At 46.7% G+C, this 21,251-nt stretch overlaps 1 protein-coding gene across 1 annotated transcript in view; it reads right to left on the bottom strand.

Moving 5' to 3' along the window:
* Positions 1-19,666, bottom strand: part of TACC3 (transforming acidic coiled-coil containing protein 3) — a 29,656-nt gene extending 9,990 nt beyond the window's left edge. The window contains exons 1-11 of the mRNA XM_066573019.1: positions 19,646-19,666; positions 12,074-12,233; positions 11,788-11,924; positions 8,123-9,274; positions 6,732-6,801; positions 5,684-5,888; positions 5,550-5,605; positions 5,286-5,410; positions 5,109-5,217; positions 3,568-3,714; positions 2,216-2,292 (exon numbers count right to left, since the gene is read on the bottom strand). Of these exons, the coding sequence (XP_066429116.1) occupies positions 2,216-2,292; positions 3,568-3,714; positions 5,109-5,217; positions 5,286-5,410; positions 5,550-5,605; positions 5,684-5,888; positions 6,732-6,801; positions 8,123-9,274; positions 11,788-11,924; positions 12,074-12,232 (2,237 nt within the window). The 5' untranslated portion in view covers position 12,233; positions 19,646-19,666. The remainder of the gene's footprint in view (positions 1-2,215; positions 2,293-3,567; positions 3,715-5,108; positions 5,218-5,285; positions 5,411-5,549; positions 5,606-5,683; positions 5,889-6,731; positions 6,802-8,122; positions 9,275-11,787; positions 11,925-12,073; positions 12,234-19,645) is intronic.
* Between the last annotated feature and the right edge of the window lie 1,585 nt (positions 19,667-21,251).

Below are 21,251 nucleotides of genomic sequence, written 5' to 3'. Positions count from 1 at the left end.
GACAAAAAGAAAATCAATGTACGCTGTAGGGCTATTTGCAATCTAGCATTCACTATTACGAGGGGCTGCTAAGTCTTTGGCTTTGTGTTCTTTGTTTCTATGGTAACGAATGTTACATCACATGAAAGCCTTATGTGTCTAATATGTTTTCAAAATGTTGTGTTTGTAGCTTATGGGAACAGAGATCTAGGCACGGGGCAAACAAAATGGCGGAGTCTAAGGCGATATTCACGGCAAATGAGAGTTGGAGGAGTGATAAAATTCTTGTTTCTGCAAGGAAAGTCTGCGAAGGATATTCATGGTGATAGGTCGCAGACATTGGGGGATCAATGCCCTTCATATTCCACAGTTAGGAACTGGGTTGCCAAATTTAAAACGGACCACTTCAACACCAATGATGAGGAACGTCCTGGACGACCGAGAGAGGTGGTTTTTCCGGAGATCGTCAATGCTGCGCACAACCTCATACTGGGGAATCGGGTAATTCGAGCTAAAGGAAGAGCAGACATCATTGGGATTTCTGGTGAACGTGTTTGTGTCATTAGCCATGAACATTAGAACATGAAGAAGCGATCTGCAAAGTGGGTCCCCAAATGTTTAACAGATCAGAAAAGCATGTGAGTTGAAAACTTCCCGGTCCATTTGTCAGCGTTTCCGGACTGATAAGAACTTCCTGGATCGACTGGTCACTATGGAGGAGACCTGGATTTATTTGTATGACCCTGAAACCAAGGAGCCGTCAGGAGTGGAGGTACAGTGGTTCTCCTCGCCCAAAGAAGTTCAGGGGGGCAAAAGTCAGTCACTAAGGTGATGGCGTCTGTGTTCTGGGATAAGGAGGGCGTGCTGCTAGTGGACTACCTTCAAAATGGTTCCACCATCAATGCAAGTCATTACATTGAACTTTTGGACCAATTGAAGGCAGCTCTGAAGGCCAAAAGGCGCGGCAAGCTGTCCAAAGGAATCTTATTCCTGCAAAACAACGCCTCCGCTCACACTGCACAAGCGACCACGGCAAAACTGGTGGAGCTAGGCTTCCAGCTGGTTAACCACCCACCTTATTCACCAGATCTCGCTCCCTCCGACTATCATCTGTTTCCAAACCTGAAGAAACACCCCAAGGGGACCAAATTTCACACCATTTCTGATGCCATGGCTGCTACGGATGACTGGTTTGAGATACAACCGAAATCCTTTTTGCAAGGCTTACAGAACTTGGAATACCGATGTAAGAAGTGTGTTGACATCTGTGGAGAGTATGTGGATAAATGTAAAGTTTCATCTTCCCATCTCGTTTCTTTCTGGGTAAAGCCAAAGACTTAGCAGCCCCTCGTATAAGTCACTCCAGGCAGCAGCTAATTGGCCTGACCAGAATCTACATACAAGTGAAAAATAAGTGCAGTTCAGCATATGATGCAGTCCATTTTAGGTTTAAGGCCCATTTAGACTGGACGAATGTCGGGCAAACTATGCCTGACACTCGTCCCCGCACATACATGCTCCGTGCACCTGCATGGGAACCAGTATCTAACTCACAGCGGGGCAACTGCAGCAGATTTCTCTCCTCGCTCTCCCCTTTCCCTTTCCATTGACTTAACCTAACGGCCGTTTAGTACTGAACGGCTGGTATTTACACTGAGCTATCAGCTCATCATCCATCGTTTATGCTGCATGAACGATGAGCTGATCGCTCATTGTTTAGTGTAAATAGTAGCCGTTCAGAACTGAACAGCCGTTGGGTTAAGTCAATGGAGAGGGACAGGGGAGAGCGAGGAGAGATCTCCTCCAGCCTCCCCACCCCCCTGCTGGCGGCTCTGTGAGCGAAACCATCACTACCAGCTCCCGTGCAACAGCATTTACGGGACGAGTGTTGGGCATAGTTTGCCCGACATTCGTCCCGTCTAAATGTACTTTTAGTGGCCACTTTATACTTTTTCACACAGGTTGATTTCTATACCAACATTTGCAGGTCTGACATGCAAATTTTGATGTGGAATTGAAAATGGCCGAATTCTGCCTGCGATTCCACAAAGTATTCATTTGGCAATGTGGATTTCGGTGCAGAATTTTCCCCACGGCAGATTCCACAGGGTGTTGTGGAAATAGTCGCCCATATGAAAAAGCCCTTAGAAGTCAGGCTGGTCTAGCAGAACCTGATGTTCACTTTCACACACTCTGGCACCAATTCTGCTCAGTTCCCTCCTCATCCCATACTTACCCCATTTCAACATATTCCAAGTAAAGGTTTTGGTGTTTATTCTTCCACTCTGAGACTTCCAGCTCTTTTTCTTGAACCTAGTGTAAAAAAAAAATATATAAGTTTATGAAATCATTCCCTGAAAGCGTGCGGAGCAAGATCTGCAGCCAGCTTTATTATACTGCAATCGAGGAGACATTCTTCTGGTTCCATGACCACCACTATATAGGAAGGCATGCTGTATACATGCTAAGGGTGACAGGAGGCACAAGTGCTCGTTCTGTACGATGGTCCGGCCATCTTCCATATAACTAGAGTAGTATACATAAAGCCGTATGACGGTCGCCAGCCACTGTGTGTGTACAGATATGAAGTGCATCAGGCTGTATTCACATGGGTGATTTTTCCGTGTGATTCAGACCACAAGAAAAAAAAAAAAAAAAAGATTGAAATAGCATAGAAATAAAACAAACTGATTGGACAGTCCGAGGAAGGAAAGAAAAAAAGCAGCATATTCTATTTTTGAGCGATTTCCCGAGGAAACTCACCCAACGAAGTCAGTGTGCATAACAAAAACGAATTACATTCGCATCAGTTTTAAACGCATGTAACTATGGCAACCTTAAACAATTAGGAAGTGTTTTTATACAACCGTTAAAAATAAGCAAAATTAGGCCAATTTTTATGGTTATTTTGCTTGCGATTGTGAACTTTTTTTTTTTTTTTTTTTTTAAACCACACTATCCAGCAGTACCCCCATTACGCTTTTAGGGTGCCTGTCCATGGGTGTAATTTCCCTGGCAGTTTACCGTCTGAAGCTTTCCATAACACTGCTATGGAAAGCAGCGGCACATTGTCCACGAGCGGAGAATCATTGCGATCAGATAGGGCTGACCGGCGGATATCCAATGGCGGCTCCTGCTCCCGCGGCGGAGCTTCACCACGGGATACTGCAACGTCTGTGGACAGGGGGCCTTAGGGTGTATGGATGGGAACTGCTGGATGACCGGTTCAGGTCCTGAGGGAGAATATAGAAGTGGGGTAAATAGAAAAGGATTCGGTTAGTGAAGGAGATAGGCCTCCCTAAAGTGACGAATTACAGAATGTCTAAAATTGTGGGTCTCTAATCCGAATTGTCTGCCATGCAAGGAGTATTACATTCCAATTAAGGGAAAGGAAGGGGAGGGGGGGGAAAAAAAACTTCACAAATTAAGGTGCTACAAATTCAAAAATTGTCAGTTTTTGACAATTTTAGTGTAGGTTCCCCAGAGAAATTTGATTACTACTATATTAAACTCTGTCTGGAGTCAGCAGGTCCTGGCATCCTCCAGTGCAGCATACACCTCCGCTGTAAGTCATACACCGTCACTCACCTCCAGCCTGACTCGCTCTATTGCTGCATCCATGTCCTTCTGGCTATATTTAAGCATTTCAACGATTGCCCCCACATCAGCCGGCAGCAGGAAAGGGTCCGGGGTCGGCACAGGGTTTGTAGGGTCTGGAATTAAGGGAGTGTTGTCCTGTGGAGGAAGAAGATGGTCTTCAGCCTGATCTGCTGGTAACTGGACACCATTGTGCTACCTAAACAACTCGGCAGTGCTATAGTAACAGAAGAGGACACTGCTACAGCCCGGAGGAAGAGTCTCCACTGCAGACTCAAGGCTGCGGTTACCGTAGATCCTCCGAAGATGTAGGGCTGGTTCAGCAGCTTCTCTCCTATGTAGTCAGGCAGTACACTGTAGGCCAGCAGAAGCTTCTGACCCCCATTAGTTTGCTTATACATACTGGAATATTCCACAATACGCTGCAGAATCCGCATGTCTAGATGTGACGTTGTATGCAGAATTCAACTATTTTCAAGTCAGAGTCAGCATGTTAGCCATGCAGATTTTTCTGCATGATTTCCCGCAAGGTCTTGTGGAATATTCTGGCACATGTGAAGGCACCCTTAAAAATGAGTTGTGTAACCAAGAAGGATTGTAAAGAGTTGGGCAGTGGATTAAAAAAAAAAAAAGAAGAAATTACAATATACTCACCAGTCTTCAGCCTCCCGGGACCTAGATGCGCCACCCCTGCTGCCCTGTCCACGGATGGTCACCGGAAGTCAGGTGACAGCCGCTGCAAACCCCTGGCATCATGGCACCCAGGAGGTGAGTGCTGATGCTAGGAGTTCGAATGGCGACTCTGGCCTTCGACTGGCTCTAGCAGTCATTTGACTTCTGGCTGCCATCCGCAGACAGGGACAAGAACAGGGCAGTGGGAGTCCTAGGGGCTGTGGACAGGCAAGTATGCTATTTTATTACATGCCTAGTCTTTAAGTTTTTTTTTTTTAATTTGTCACAAACTGGGTGGAGGCTCCATCTGCAAAGAAAACCCGGGTACAGAGGTTTTTCAATAGTTGGGAAAGCTTTATTGACATATTACATGTCCTTTAAACTAACATCTTGGTACATGGAGAGACCCCCACCTCGCCTTCCCCCGATAGCCTTATAATTGATGTGATCCTAAGGGCAGGGTGGGGACCCCGTGTGTAATGCTACAGCACAAAAACTCCTGGGCGCTAACAGAGCTGCGGCTGTACAGAAGGAGAGAAACTTTTTTTTTTTTTTTTTTTTAAACACTAACTTTTAGCTACCCATGAAGCCAACAAAGTTTGCTGTTTGGTTTATAGAACCGGACCAGACAGTCATGTTGTGCAGATCGGAAGGGGTCTCTGCGGCGAGACCCCCCACCGATCAGCAATTTACCATCTATCCTATGGATAGGGGATAGCAAGTAATCTTAGTACAACCCCTTTAAAATGATTGTTCAAAACTTGTCTAACAGGTTGATAGACTGAAGGCATACAATGCTAGAAGTCGTCACACCTGCCAGAAGTTGTGGATTGTTATGTAAAGGTCATCATGTTACTTACAGAGACAGGAAAACTCCCGAGGAGATCAAGTCCTTTAGGCTTTTCCTCATTTTTAAGGCAAGGAATGACAGGAAATGATGGTTCAGGAAAAGAGCCAAAGAGCTGTGAGCTGAAAGAGTAACGCAGGGTTAAATGGTGTCACTACAGGTAATAGTGGCCACCTGGTGTTACACCTACCTGCGCTGCAGCGGTTCACAGCACATGAGCTCCGCGCTCGCAGGAGACGACTTCTTGGGCGATTCTCTCAATAGAGGATCAAATTTCAGGTAGAGGGATTGCTTTCGGAGAGCAGATTCTTTGAACTAAAATAAAAATAAACAGGCCAACAGGGGCGTGGGGTCACTCTAGTAAATTCCTAAATCCCATATGCCAGGCAGACAGGGCAGCAGGTGAATAATTCATCTGAAATGCAACGCACAGCATCCAGTGGAAGCTACTCACCGAGGAAGAGCCAAAGTTCTCCAAATAGTCAATTTCTATCGGTTGACCAAATCCAACTACAAGCAAACAAAGACCCGTTACCAAAAGAAGTTACACACCGGAAGTGTTCAGTTCCTGCGCCCGAGTCGTCTTACATTCAGTAGCAGGCTTGAAGTCAAACTCATACGCTGGTCTGAAGTCAGTCTGAAGGGTAGCATTGAATTCTGTGTCTGGTAATCCGAAATCACTGGGCAGGACACTGGATATCGGGATGTCAAACTTTTCAAGGGACTTGTCTTCAGTCAGTAAAGGTTCAGGAACACAGGTTTCCTCTGTGACTGTATTCACAACATCTTCAACCTGAAGAGAGAAGACATTGGGATACAGGCAACAACCAGAGAGGCCATCATTATCAGACTAGTGGTGGTCCAACTCCTAGCATCCAAGCCGATCAAATGAGGGGCTGAAGCACAGGTCTCCATCATTTACCAGGTACAGTGCCATACTTTTGGTTGTGGCTGTGCCCAGTACTGCAGCTCTGTTTCATTCAAGGTAGCCCCGCTACAACATCTATTCAATACACATAGCAGGGGTGCTTGAGGTTAGACTTCTCAAATCAAGTCATTAATATTGCTCAGAAAAAGTTTTTGGTTCTTGGTCCAGGCATTTGTCCAGCTCCGATAAGACAGATTTTGGCAGTTTAAGAATTTATAGGACATTTTCAATCACACACGGAAAATTCAAAAAGGGTGCAGAAGTAAAGCCGATTTGTTGGTACATGAATTGACGCCCATCATCAACAGCCAGAAGGACATGGTTTTTAATGCGCCTTATAAATGTTCGATGTGGGCAGTTTGTAACACTAGAGGACCTAAAACGCTACATCTCCATTGCAACGGAATGGATAGCAGAATATGCAGCGACGCATCCAGGCAAAAGTGGACGATCCGTCATGTCACCAACAGAGGCCACACAGAATGCGCTTTACAGAGGTGCGATCTTTCCAGGTCAGTCTGGCTGTTGGCACGTCATGTAGGAATAAATAGGCTTTACTTTTGTACCATTCTTTTAGAAGCACCTTTAAAAAAAAAGCAAAAAAAACACTTTGTTTTGCTAGATGTCATAAGTGACCAGTGAGATTCCAGATCAGACAAGCAACAGAAAAGACTGCTGAAGAACACGAATTAGAAGACGACTTCTCACCTTCTGGGCGACCTCTCCTGTGCTTACAATTTGGGACTCCACATCCGCTTCAGTGGGTTGCGCAAGAGTCCTAGAATACAGAAGGATGCCATCACACCACAACCTGCACCACGAATGTTCACATAGAATCTATAACGACAGACTTTTGTACTGCACCACATACCTGCCCCCCAATAAATCCAGGAGACGAGGTTTAAGGCCCCAGAGAATCAGATGTCTGCCCCTTCACCTGTACTAAAATGTATAGAACTGATCTACATACAACCATCACCGAATGGATACCATCATTAGAGGCAACCTGTCGCTGGGTTCCTGCTCCACAGGCAGCGTGAGCCCACGACAGATCTGCACACTGACTGCACGCAAGTGTTATTCTGGAACCCCGACAATCCAAAACGGACATGACGTTTGCCTATTTGACCCGGCAGCTTCTCCCGCCTGCAGCATGAAGACTGACAGCTCTCTTCCAGTTTGCGCAAAGGCAGCAATCCATCAGTTTGCATGCTGCGGGCAGGGACCCCCTGGAACAGCCCACCTCTTCAGGAAAGCTCTGCTCTGGAGTCAAACTGCAGCATATCTGCACATGCAGGGGAGCACGAAAGGGAAATCCCCGTAACCGAACAGTTCAGTCTCTGGACAGAACCGAACAGTGCCGGGTGGACCCCATTGACCAATTGGGGGGTGGACCCGCGTTCCACTCAGCTGGCCGACTTTTGGACGGAAGATAAAGTGCTGCATGTGTTTTTTCTTCTGGTATTTTCAGCTACATCTGTGACGGGATCTTCACTGGAGGTTCCTACACAGTTGTGAAACCATGGCAGGTCTCTTCACACCTGGGTGCTCCATAAGGAGAAACTTTACCCCTCCTAACACACACAAAGCACGCTCGAAGTGCAATAATAAAGGCGCCCTTAGTAATTATTCACATCCCCATGAAGCAGCTCTGGGGCATCTTTCCTTGGAGCCGCGTTGTGCTGTTCCAGTTACGCCTCCTAAAAATGTATGAAGCAAACACACACCTGGGCATTACCATTCCACTTGGTGCGACCATGTCAGGCAGCAGAAACACATGAGGTACGGTAATATCCAATGGTGATCTTTCTTCATGCATTTCCAGGCTGTAAAACAGAGTAGCAGAACTTGCACATTAGGAACACAGGTATGTACTAAAATACATGACCGTAAAGTTCGCCAGATGCAGAAACACCCCAATCACAAAAACCTTTCCATGAAAATACTATTGCTGACCAGTCGAGGTGCTCCGTCAAGGCCAAGCCACAGGGGCCATTGTCATTTATCGACACCACGTGCACCCCCCCCCCCCTTTCTTAAATAGTCTAGGGGTCCCAGAGGTCAGACCTCCAGCAATCAACAAGTCACAAAGATCTTACTTCTCAATGTTTTCTGAGGACACTGATTTGTCCTCTTCAACCGTTTCACTCGGCTTCTCCAAAGGTTTATCAGCATCTGCTTTTTGTGGCCCATCCTCTTTCCTGGCACATGGCGCGTCATCACCAGTTTTCACCGCTTTAGGAGAGCCAGTAATCTTGGACCCTCCACTTCCAAAAGGATTAAAGTTGGGATCATCAAACTTGTCCCAATCAAAGTTGTATGAAGCTTTAGGAACGATGAGGTCTTCTTCAGATTCTGTGGGTTTGGAAGAATCTTGTTCCTTCGGTTTCTCGGGTGCAGCTACCTTGGGCAAGGCTGGTTTCTTGAGCAAAGGTTTGACACCGGGGCGCTTCCCCAACTTTTTGGGTGGTGGTTTTCTAACAGGGGCATCTCCACCCCCAAAGTCAAACTCCAACTTCAATGGCTCACCTTTAGGGTCTCCTCCATTTTCTGGAACTGGTTTCTTTGGAGAATTTTGCAGCTTTGAACCTCCGGTATTAAATGGATCAATGGCATCAATGTGGTCAGGGTCAAAACTGTAAGAGGCCTTTGGGAGCGGAGGAGAATTTGGAACGTCAAGTAGTAAAGTACTGGCATCGACATCAGTAGGGTTTTGTACCACTTCTGCAGCAGTGGTGGCCACACTAACGGATTCAGTCGCCGTTGGAGTATTCTTATCCACATCATCACCTCCAGCCATATTTGACACCTCTGGTGGCGCAGAGCTAGAATCTTCCATCAGAGGAACAGTGTCATCTAGAGAAGTTTTACTGGACGGGTCGTCACTTCTGAGGGCGAGCTGTACAGTGACTGGGGAATCGGCATTTAACGGGCTAACCTTCAATAAGTCCACAGCTTGATCTGCAAACATCGTGTCAGACGCCTCCGACAAGCTTTGCACCTCCAAGTCAGCAGGGGGCTTCGCAGCATCACATGCTGGAGGCTCAGTGACGTCACGAGTTGGCGGCTCAGCGATGTCATATGGTAGAGGCTCTGTTTTCAGAGGTGAATTCATCATTTTATTAGCGCTTTTGAATGGATTGATTTCATCCAGTTTGTCAAAATCAATCGCATACGCTCCCATGCTATTTAGAGGAATTTCATCCTCGGGAAGGGTTGTGGGCTCGCTGGTAACGTTTAGGTACTCCGTACTAGGAAGAGCGGAAAGAAAAAAAAAAAACACAATGATCACATTAAAAGTGTAACGATAATATTATATATGCAAGTACAACAGTATAATAACTTTGTATCAAAGTCCTTGGAGGAGTTAGAGAGATTAGCAGCATAAGGTTTTAAGCGCTGTGGAATATGTTGGCGCTATACAAATAAAGATTTTTTTTAAAAGGCTATGGAGACTATTCGGAAGCCAATGTTTCACTTAAAATGCATGTTTTGTTCCGACTATACGGTTTGGTTAAATGTTTTGTAGTTTGTGTTCTGCAGCTTCTACATATCACTGTATATAGACACTGCAGCCCAAGTCTCACTAAGGCTGGGTTCACACCAGGGCGGATTTGCCGCGGAAATTCCGTCCGGAATTTTGCTGCGGCAGATCCGCCTGCGGCCGCTAATCCTGGTATTAGCCAGCCATGTGGACAAGATTTCTCAGAAATCTCGTCCACACGGGACGGCAAATCCGCCACGGCAAAGCCGGCACTGCGGCACGGATTAGCCAGCCGTAGCATGTTCATTCTTTTTCTTCCATCGCTACAGCCGCGCTCTCCTCTATGGGAGCGCCGGCCACAGCGGAAGAGCGAGCGGCCGAGCCGCTTCAAAACCCGCGGCTGAGTGCCAGGGGTTTTGAAGCAGCGCTTCTCCCGGCGGAAATCTCGCTGCGGCCAAACTGCCGAGATTTCCGCTGGGATTCCGCTGTGTGGGTACCCAGGCTAAGGAATCCACTAGTAGAGCTGGACTGATTGCTTAGTTTCCCTCTGCTCTCTCCTCTCCTGCATCTTACGACCACAAAGTTTAATTTTGTGTTCTAAATTAGCTGAGAGAAGAGCCAGAGAAAAAAATAAGGGCTGAAAACCAAGTCATCAGCACTCCCTCCGGTTAGCTGCTGCAGTCAACATTGACCACGGAGTCCAAGCAGTTATACGATATGATCAGAGTTCGCTCTGATCTCAAGCGGATGTCAGCGGTTTCAAGCAGCCAGCATCCACCAGGCATGAAGTGGGTTCAGTTCCCGAGTCAGGCTTTACACTGCCCAATGAACATGGGCTGAAAAAAAAAAAAAAAGATTCCATAGAACATGTTGTATTTACTCTGTTGCTACAAATATATAGTCAGCGTGCATCTATAGTCAGTCAGATGGCAGGAAACGCCAAGTGACTCACTTTAGTGAGTCATGAACTAAGCCCTGTGTAAGAGTCCATAGCAGGACATTACTTCCCACAGGAATTTCCTAGGACTGTAGTTTGTGACAAAAGCAGTGCCAGCAACCTCAAACCAGACATTACTGTAAGTGTACGTCCACACGGGGAGGAAACAATGCAGATTTTCTGCAACGGCATTACGTGTGGAAAATCTGGTAGCAGCAAAGAGATTACCAAATCCTGTCCACACTGCTAAAGGAAAAAAATAATTTGACCTGCGGTGTGGATTTTAAGTCCACAGCATGTCAACTTACACTGCAGATCTTCACCGCTTCAAATAAAGGCAGTGAAGTCTGAATGGTATATATGCAGGTTACTATGGTGTGAGCGCTTACAGTACATGGCCAGAATGACTCCAAACCTTTATGGATAAGACCTCAGTAGTTGATATGGGGTCTGCTGCTCTGGACTCCCATCCATCTGCTGATTATTCGGCCTGCTGACCAATGCAGCAGGTCAAGTGTCATAAGCGGACAGGAGAAGAAGTGCCAGTGGTGGCTTCACTCCCATTGAATGCAATGGAAAAGCTGTGCCGCTACAGTGCTTCCGACTCGTCTCCTGGTCAGGACTGGATGCGACGTTCTGACTAGCAGAGAAGCAGCACTCATTGATTTCAATGGGAGTGAAGCCAGCGCCGGCACTTCCTCCCCTGTCAGCTTATGACAAAGTTCAAACCCTCTGCACTGGGCTGAACGATCGGCAGATGGATGGCGGACCCGAGCGGTAGATCCCCTGTCCATCAACTACTGATGTCCTATCCAAAGGAAAGGTCATTGAAAAAAAATGGGCAGAAAACTCTTAAAAGCAGTTCTATCCCATTCACTTGAATGAGACTGAGCGGCTCTTAACCCACGTCACCAATGAATGAGACGTCACAGACCCAAGAGGCTGCAGCCTCTTCAATCAGCTGTATGGCAGGGTGCCAAGTGGCAAACCTCCACTCATGATATTCATGACTACCCTGAGGTTAGATCCTTAATAGGTTAGCCCTGGAAAACCTCTAAACTATGTAGAAAGTTTTAAAAACTGGAGATATGAGTTAGTAACGATTGTGGGAGCACAAGTTCACATTACACCAGTGAAGACTACAGCAAGACGGGATATCAACATCCACGGCAGTCACATCTCCCTCCATCCCACTATAAATTCACCTATTCAGGCCAAGTCAAACTGACATTCACAATGTTGCTATTGGGATAAGCAGCACCAGACACCTCTGGCACTGCTTATCGCACTGTGGTGATGTAGGCGCAGCAGCAGTGACATCATGCATTATAGTGGGTACTCACCACGTTGAGCCCAGATGCAGCTGATCCAGCGCCTGAGCGCAGTCGTCCAGCGTGAACATGCCGTCTTGTTTGTTCGCCACCTTGGGAGTTACGATCTTGCGAGTCTGCGGATCCCTTCTAGGCGTCTGAAAAGTCACCTAAAAATCACAAAACACGTTGACTACGAGAACCACATGTGCCTATAAATAGTGCTTCCTGTGTACGCCGCGCGAGCCGCAGCCTCTCATTATGGGACTAATGAGGGCTCCTCACAGCAGGACGGCAGCGCCGGCCGCACAGACAATACCTTCATGCTCTTCAGCGCGCTCTTCGGTGGCAGATTGTCTTTCTGGGAAGGACGCAGTATAGAGGGCCTGCCGCTGTCCGGAGGGGTGCACAGGAAGTCACACGTCTCCGCTCTTAGGTCGCTCCCAAAGTTCTCATCATTAAATATCTGCAGACTCATTCTAGGGAGAAGAGAAGAAACGTAAAGACCCCAAGCACCAAATAGGACATCCCCCCATGTCAGTGAATAGAGCTCTAGGGTACAGGGACCCAAACAGCCCCTTATATCCCAGCTTCCCGACCTCTGGCAGAGGAGAGAAGACGTTGCAGGAAGGTACCTTTACAGGACGATCACTACATTTTTGGCAATAGTGATCCCATGTACACAGCCGAGGCGCTGAGCGAGGAGGAGTCTGCTGTGGAGACTTCTCATGGGGTTACTTTAAGCTATCAGAAAGGTAGAATGTTCCGCCTTCAGGCCCGCGCACCGCAGGACTGTCTGCCCATATTCAGTCCAGATTATTTATGGACTCAATAAGTCAATTCAAATTGGCGTACTGAAACGGGCACGGGAAAAAAACCAAACATGTATCACAAATGCACTGAGAATGGGGGGGGGGGGTTCCTGGCCATATGTGCCGCGCGGTGACGGTATCCCGGATCAGTAATAATTCGCTTACATGGTGAGACGGACACCTACTTGGAGTTTGCTGTACAAGGCTTCCAGTTTAGGGCTCATGCCCTCGGGTGTCGCAGGATACGCCCGCGGATTTACACTGCCGGAGTACCGTGATGCTGAACACTTTAGTGCCTGCCAGTGATTGTAGACTCCCACAGACTCCGTTAATCAGGGTTTATTCAGGTCTTCAAGAAGATTTTCCATGACAAAACCTTGGTGAACAACGCACGAAATACACGGAATGAAAGGTTTAGGCGCCTTCACACTGGTGATTGCGATATCGCTGCATGAAAATCAGGGTTTTTAGAGTGTAAAAACTAATTTTTCCCCGCAAAAACGACTGATGCAATTTTTTTAGTATGAAAGTCGATCGGACTTACTAATGGTACAGACGCATCGCACAAAAAGAAAAATCACAAGCTCCAGCTTCACGATGCGATAAAAGCAAACTCCATGGGGAAATGGGGGAGATAAAAAGCAGAACGAGGACGGGGCGCGATTTTCTTTTCTTGCAACAAACAAATGTGAAGGAAACCATTGGAAATCATTGGTTTAAGAATTCTGCATTCACTCAGCGCTCAAAAAAAGGGCAATTTTCTCGCAAGTGTGAAGGCACCTTTTTTTTTAATATACAAAAATAATTAAAAAGACAAACCCTGCGAAATTCGAGCTATTTACAGTTTAATATAATATTTTTTATATTAAAAGTCCCAAACCATTAGAGACCGGATGAGAACAAAAACTGCAAAAGCTGAAATATTTATTGTATTTTTAAGACGGAGTATTGAGGTTCTTGTGCGCTTTTACTTCTTTCTTTCTTCGGCCTCCGGTGTTACACAATACCGGTTCGTAAGGGAAGAAATGATTTTGGACAAACAACTAAAACACAAGAATCTCAGATATTACTCAGAAAGAACTCCATGACAAAAAAAAAAAAAATAGAAAAAACACGCAAAATTCCATGACTTTGATAAACTCCCCGGTTTTCCATGCCGCACATGGACCCTGTTGATGGATATTAATGGAGACCTCCGGCAGCGTAAATCCACGACAAATAGAACGTGCCGCAACTTATCTCCCAATGTGGAAATACGCGGCAGAATTAGTTGGAGAACAGCGCAGTCCGCTAGTGAACGGCTGTTTGTTTCAGGTTGGGGATTCCGTCACAGCTCTGCTATCTGTTAGCAATTTACCTGACGGGTCAGAAAGGCAGCATTATTAATGCCAGGGGCAGGAGTGGCAGGACAAGAGGCACCATTAGCCTCGGGGACAGAATACATGTCACTTTGCAGGTATATCTTGGGACCCCCACTGATCTTCAGATTGGGGAACCCATGTCCTGTTTTGTCCCCATTTCAGATCCCTTTTCACACTTCTGTAGTGTCATACGGACCGCTGGCCGCACACACATGGCAGCCGCTCTAACCAATGGCACAGATATACGGCTGAACGCTCTGCTCAGCTAATTCTTTCAGCTCCATTCATTTCAATGGGAAGCAGCCGAGGACTCCGTCTGCCCCATTGGGAGGAACGAAGAGGGGATTTTACCCACTGACCGGAATATCCCTTTAAGAGCGGCTCCGTTCATCATATACAGATAAGTTCTCCAGAGATTATACAAGGTGGGTGACCGATAAGTAGCCGCCTCTGATCCCAGCATCACGCTATTCTGTAAGCTAACAGGAAGAAAATCTGTTGCTCTTAGCAACCAATCACAGCGCAGCTTTCATGTTACCTCAGCAGTATAAGAAATAAAAGCTGCGCTGTGATTGGTTGCTAAGAGCAAAAACTTTTTTTTCTAGATGGCCTTCATAGATCTGCCCCAGCGTGTTCTCCCCGCGACAGCGAATGGTCATTGTGGAGGTTCTGTGCGACGCCGATGTCAGCAAAGACCTATTACAAGAAATCAAAACCACCTGCTTATCACCGTATGCAGAAATGGCGCCAAACAAGTCCGTCACAAGAAGCCTGCGTCACTCCAGTTATCCGAAGTCGTCCGTGACGGTCAGCAGCAGGCTGCGAATAGTCCTCAAAAAGCAACTCAGACGACCAGCAGGTTGGTGCATCACATAGCGTCTTGGCGAGTGCCGAAACCTCAAACCGAACGCGAGCAGGAAGCGAAGAGCACGACAAAGCAGAAGGCGTCCATCACTGTACGCGGTCGCTGACTGATTCAGGTCCCTCACAGAATACGAGGTTCTGGTCTACAGAGCCCCCACAGACCCACAAACACCGCTGCACGGGCAGAAGACTGGCACTTACTGCGCAGCGTCGGGAACGCGGGTCAGGGTTAGAGTCCGGATCAACTGAACACCATAATTTATCTGGATGTGTCTGAACCAGAAGAAAATCTACTACTTCCTCCAAGATGGGGCGACAGCACCCCCGCCACTCACTGGTATCGCCTCACGGTTACGGAAGAGTCAACTGAGCGAGGCGTTACGGCCCGCATGTACCGCGGACTTCTCCACATACAATGCCAGTCTGAGGAAATTTAAGGGAGGAAGTGACACCAAGACACTGGGAGAACTGAAGGAAGCCCTATCCACAGCATCACTGCTGAAGAGCTGCAGGCAGTATCAGCCAACGAGCCCAGAGGTGCACAAGAGTGGGGACCACTACCAGCATCTGTTGTAACACGTGGGGAACCAAAGCCTTGAAGACAATCCACTGGAGCAAAACCTGCAGCTCATACCCATAACAGTTCTGGTTGCTATAGGCAACTGCACCACATTTGATACAGCAACACCAAGATCAGTACAGAGGTAATGTATGCACGAAGTGACTCCAGCAGAATAGTGAGTGCAGCTCTGGGGTATAATACAGGATGTAACTCAGGATCAGTACAGGATAAGTAATGCATGTACACAGTGACTCCACCAGCAGAATAATGAGTGCAGCTCTGGAGTATAATACAGGATGTAATTCAGGATATGTACAGGATAAGTAATGTATGTACACAGTGACTCCACCAGCAGAATAGTGAGTGCAGCTCTGGAGTATAATACAGGATGTAACTCAGGATCAGTACAGGATAAGTAATGTATGTACACAGTGACTCCACCAGCAGAATAGTGAGTGCAGCTCTGGAGTATAATACAGGATGTAACTCAGGATCAGTACAGGATAAGTAATGTATGTACACAGTGACTCCACCAGCAGAATAGTGAGTGCAGCTCTGGAGTATAATACAGGATGTAACTCAGGATCAGTACAGGATAAGTAATGTATGTGCACAGTGACTCCACCAGCAGAATAGTGAGTGCAGCTCTGGAGTATAATACCGGATGTTACTGAGGATCAGTACAGGATAAGTAATGTATGTATACAGTGACTCTACTAGCAGAATAGTGAGTGCAGCTCTGGGGTATAATACAGGATGTAACTCAGGATCAGTACAGGATAAGTAATGTATGTACACAGTGACTCGACTAGCAGAATAGTGAGTGCAGCTCTGGGGTATAATACAGGATGTAACTCAGGATCAGTACAGGATCAGTAATGTATGTACATAGTGACTCCACCAGCAGAATAGTGAGTGCAGCTCTGGAGTATGTTCCAGAATGTAACTCAGGATAAGTAATGTATGTATACATTGAGTCAACCAGTAGAATAGTGAGTGTAGCTCTAGAGTATAATACAGGATGTAACTCAGGATCAGTACAGGATAAGTCATGTATGTACACAGTGACTCCACCAGCAGAATAGTGAGTGCAGCTCTGGAGTATAATACAGGATGTAACTCAGGATCAGTACAGGATAAGTAATGTATGTACACAGTGACCCCACCGGCAGAATAGTGAGTGCAGCTCTGGAGTATAATACAGGATGTAACTCAGGATCAGTACAGGATAAGTAATGCATGTACACAGTACACAGTGACCCCACCGGCAGAATAGTGAGTGCAGCTCTGGAGTATAATACAGGATGTTACTCAGGATCAGTACAGGATAAGTAATGTATGTACACAGTGACTCCACCAGCAGAATAGTGAGTGCAGCTCTGGAGTATAATACAGGATGTAACTCAGGATCAGTACAGGATAAGTAATGTATGTACACAGTGACTCCTCCAGCAGTATAGTGTGTGCAGCTGTGGAGTATAAAACAGGATATAACTCAGGATCAGCACAGGATAAGTAATGTATGTACACAGTGACTCCACCAGCAGAATAGTGAGTGCAGCTCTGGAGTATAATACAGGATGTTACTCAGGATCAGTACAGGATAAGTAATGTATGTACACAGTGACCCCACCAGTAGAATAGTGAGTGCAGCTCTGGAGTATAATACAGCATGTAACTCAGAATCAGTACAGGATACGTAATGTATGTACACATTGACCCCACCAGTAGAATAGTGAGTGCAGCTCTGGAGTATAATACAGGATGTAACTCAGGATCAGTACATGATAAGTAATGTATGTACACAGTGACTCCACCAGCAGAATAGTGAGTGCAGCTCTGGAGTATAATACAGCATGTAACTCAGGATCAGTACAGGATAAGTCATGTATGTACACAGTGACTCCACCAGCAGAATAGTGAGTGCAGCTCTGGAGTATAATACAGGATGTAACTCAGGATCAGTACAGGATAAGTAATGTATGTACATAGTGAGTCCACCAGCAGAATAGTGAGTGCAGCTCTGGAGTATAATACAGGATGTAACTCAGGATCAGTACAGGATAAGTAATGGATGTACACAGTGACTCCTCCAGCAGAATAGTGAGTGCAGCTCTGGAGTATAAAACAGGATATAACTCAGGATCAGCACAGGATAAGTAATGTATGTACACAGTGACTCCACCAGCAGAATAGTGAGTGCAGCTCTGGAGTATAATACAGGATGTAACTCAGGATAAGTAATGTATGTACACAGTGACCCCACCAGCAGAATAGTGAGTGCAGCTCTGGAGTATAATACAGCATGTAACTCAGGACCAGTACAGGATAAGTAATGTATGTACACAGTGACTCCACCAGCAGAATAGTGAGTGCAGCTCTGGAGTATAATACAGGATGTAACTCAGGATCAGTACAGGATAAGTAATGTATGTACACAGTGACTCCACCAGCAGAATAATGAGTGCAGCTCTGGAGTATAATACAGGATGTAATTCAGGATATGTACAGGATAAGTAATGTATGTACACAGTGACTCCACCAGCAGAATAGTGAGTGCAGCTCTGGAGTATAATACAGGATGTAACTCAGGATCAGTACAGGATAAGTAATGTATGTACACAGTGACTCCACCAGCAGAATAGTGAGTGCAGCTCTGGAGTATAATATAGGATGTTACTCAGGATCAGTACAGGATAAGTAATGTATGTACATAGTGAGTCCACCAGCAGAATAGTGAGTGCAGCTCTGGAGTATAATACAGGATGTAACTCAGGATCAGTACAGGATAAGTAATGGATGTACACAGTGACTCCTCCAGCAGAATAGTGAGTGCAGCTCTGGAGTATAAAACAGGATATAACTCAGGATCAGCACAGGATAAGTAATGTATGTACACAGTGACTCCACCAGCAGAATAGTGAGTGCAGCTCTGGAGTATAATACAGGATGTAACTCAGGATAAGTAATGTATGTACACAGTGACCCCACCAGCAGAATAGTGAGTGCAGCTCTGGAGTATAATACAGCATGTAACTCAGGACCAGTACAGGATAAGTAATGTATGTACACAGTGACTCCACCAGCAGAATAGTGAGTGCAGCTCTGGAGTATAATACAGGATGTAACTCAGGATCAGTACAGGATAAGTAATGTATGTACACAGTGACTCCACCAGCAGAATAATGAGTGCAGCTCTGGAGTATAATACAGGATGTAATTCAGGATATGTACAGGATAAGTAATGTATGTACACAGTGACTCCACCAGCAGAATAGTGAGTGCAGCTCTGGAGTATAATACAGGATGTAACTCAGGATCAGTACAGGATAAGTAATGTATGTACACAGTGACTCCACCAGCAGAATAGTGAGTGCAGCTCTGGAGTATAATATAGGATGTTACTCAGGATCAGTACAGGATAAGTAATGTATGTACATAGTGAGTCCACCAGCAGAATAGTGAGTGCAGCTCTGGAGTATAATACAGGATGTAACTCAGGATCAGTACAGGATAAGTAATGGATGTACACAGTGACTCCTCCAGCAGAATAGTGAGTGCAGCTCTGGAGTATAATACAGGATGTAACTCAGGATCAGTACAGGATAAGTAATGTATGTACACAGTGACTCCACCAGCAGAATAATGAGTGCAGCTCTGGAGTATAATACAGGATGTAATTCAGGATAAGTAATGTATGTACACAGTGACTCCACCAGCAGAATAGTGAGTGCAGCTCTGGAGTATAATACAGGATGTAACTCAGGATCAGTACAGGATAAGTAATGTATGTACACAGTCACCCCACCAGCAGAATAGTGAGTGCAGCTCTGGAGTATAATACAGGATGTAACTCAGGATCAGTACAGGATAAGTAATGTATGTACACAGTGACCCCACCGGCAGAATAGTGAGTGCAGCTCTGGAGTATAATACAGGATGTAACTCAGGATTAGTACAGGATAAGTAATGTATGTATACAGTGACTACACCAGCAGAATAGTGAGTGCAGCTCTGGAGTATAATACAGGATGTAATTCAGGATCAGTAATGTATATACACGGTGACCCCACCAGCAGAATAGTGAGTGCAGCTCTGGAGTATCAGATAAAACAACGGCCTCAGTATACTCCGTCTACATGTAACCCGTGACGCGCTGTACAAAGGCAGACTCAGACTTCCAGTATAGGAGAGCCGCACATACACGTTACACCCAGCGCCCCTCACAGCACGCCCACCCACTGCTCCCCCGCCACTCACAGCCCCGCTCCGTGCCCTCCTCCTCCTCGTACCTGCTGGTGCCGCTATATAACCTCTCGTCTCGTTCTCCGCCTTACACAACGCCGCCGCTGCTCCCGTTTGAATTTCGACAGTTCAACAAATCTGTCCAATCAGAAGCCAGGAGAGCCGCTGAACGTCACGACGCAAGTACAAACCAACCAATCAGAAGTAGAGCTGATGTGGGAACGCGCTTTGGTGATGTTTCGCCGCTGTTGTTGCGGGGCCGCGCCTAAAATGTTGCGCATGCGTGCTGGCCTGTGGCGTGTGGCTGTGTGAAGACTGTGAATGCTTGTAGTGAGGAGTGGTAGGACTTCCCTGCCGAGGACTGTGGAGCAGACAGGAGGCTCCAGCTAGTCAAACATATAAGTCAGATCCACCCCTGTGAGTGAGCCTCAGGGCGGCTACACGCCAGCGCAAAAAACTGTGCTGCTGTGCAACGTGTCTGCGCAGCGAACAAGTATTTTCCGCGCCCGTGTAGAGCAGGCACCGCTCACTCACAGCGGCGCAAGAATCACCTAAAAGGCCAATTAGCTGAGGTGCCGCCATGATTGGCGCCGCACGTTCATAATGTGCACAGTCGTGTACGCCCATGGACTCCTATGGGGACATTCGGTGCGCAAATGTGCTAAAAAATAGAGCAGATCGTGTTTTCCCGTGTGAATAAAATGCGTGTCCAAAAAAGAGCATCGAGAATGATTTCATTGGAAGCAGCGGGCCCTATTCGCTGCGTGTCGCGCGCGCAAAAATATCCCCCAGGCCGTACTTTTTGCGTACACAGGGGATGTGCGTTCACGTGCGCTACAGAAAAATCCTCTCAATGACTGAATGGCTAATTAGTCTGATGAGTTTCACGTTTTTTTTTTTTTCTTTCACCTAAGGCCCTCTTCACACCGGGGGATTTCCACACGCAAAATTTGCGAGTGCGATGCTCAGAAAATCGAAGCTATTGATTTCAATGGGTTCACATATTTTTCTTGCACATTTCGGTCACTTCCCAAAAAATAGAACGTGCTCAATTTTTCTGCGTATTTGAGCACCAAAAGTCCCCGTAGAAGTCAATGTGAAGCCACAAATGCTGGCGCAATTCCCTTCACTTCTAGGAATGAAGGAAGATTGCCGAACACATCGCCCCTCTCCGTCCACAGAAGTGAGTGCCGCGGTCGTCACACATGGGCACCACCCTACATGCACATGCTCAGATCGTGGGCTCGCTGGGGGTCCTCGGTGATCAGACATTACCCCCTATCTAGTGGTGAGGGTACAGGTCATCAGTGGGAGGACCCCCTTAATTCACACAGCAGATCCTGAATGGAGACACGCCGATCTTCCGGACAGCGCACACGTTGGTCGCAGCTTTCTCTCGTTCATGTGATTTTTAGTCGTGATGTGGGCGGCCAAAGATTGCAGCGCCCGTGTGACGGTGCCCCTAAGTAGTACCGTATATGCAGCAAGTCACATCATGCATTCCTTCGTCAGTATAAGGGCGGCTTCAGACGACCGTATATTGGCTGAGTATTCACGTCCGACCGATATACGGCGTCCCTCTCTGCAGGGGGAGGAGGCTGGAAGAGCCGGGAGCAGTGCTCTGAGCTCCCGCCCCCTTTCCACCCCTCGACA

This window comes from Eleutherodactylus coqui, chromosome 7 (genome assembly GCF_035609145.1).
Source record: "Eleutherodactylus coqui strain aEleCoq1 chromosome 7, aEleCoq1.hap1, whole genome shotgun sequence".
Classification (NCBI taxonomy): domain Eukaryota; kingdom Metazoa; phylum Chordata; class Amphibia; order Anura; family Eleutherodactylidae; genus Eleutherodactylus; species Eleutherodactylus coqui.
This window is presented reverse-complemented; position numbering and strand designations above follow the sequence as displayed.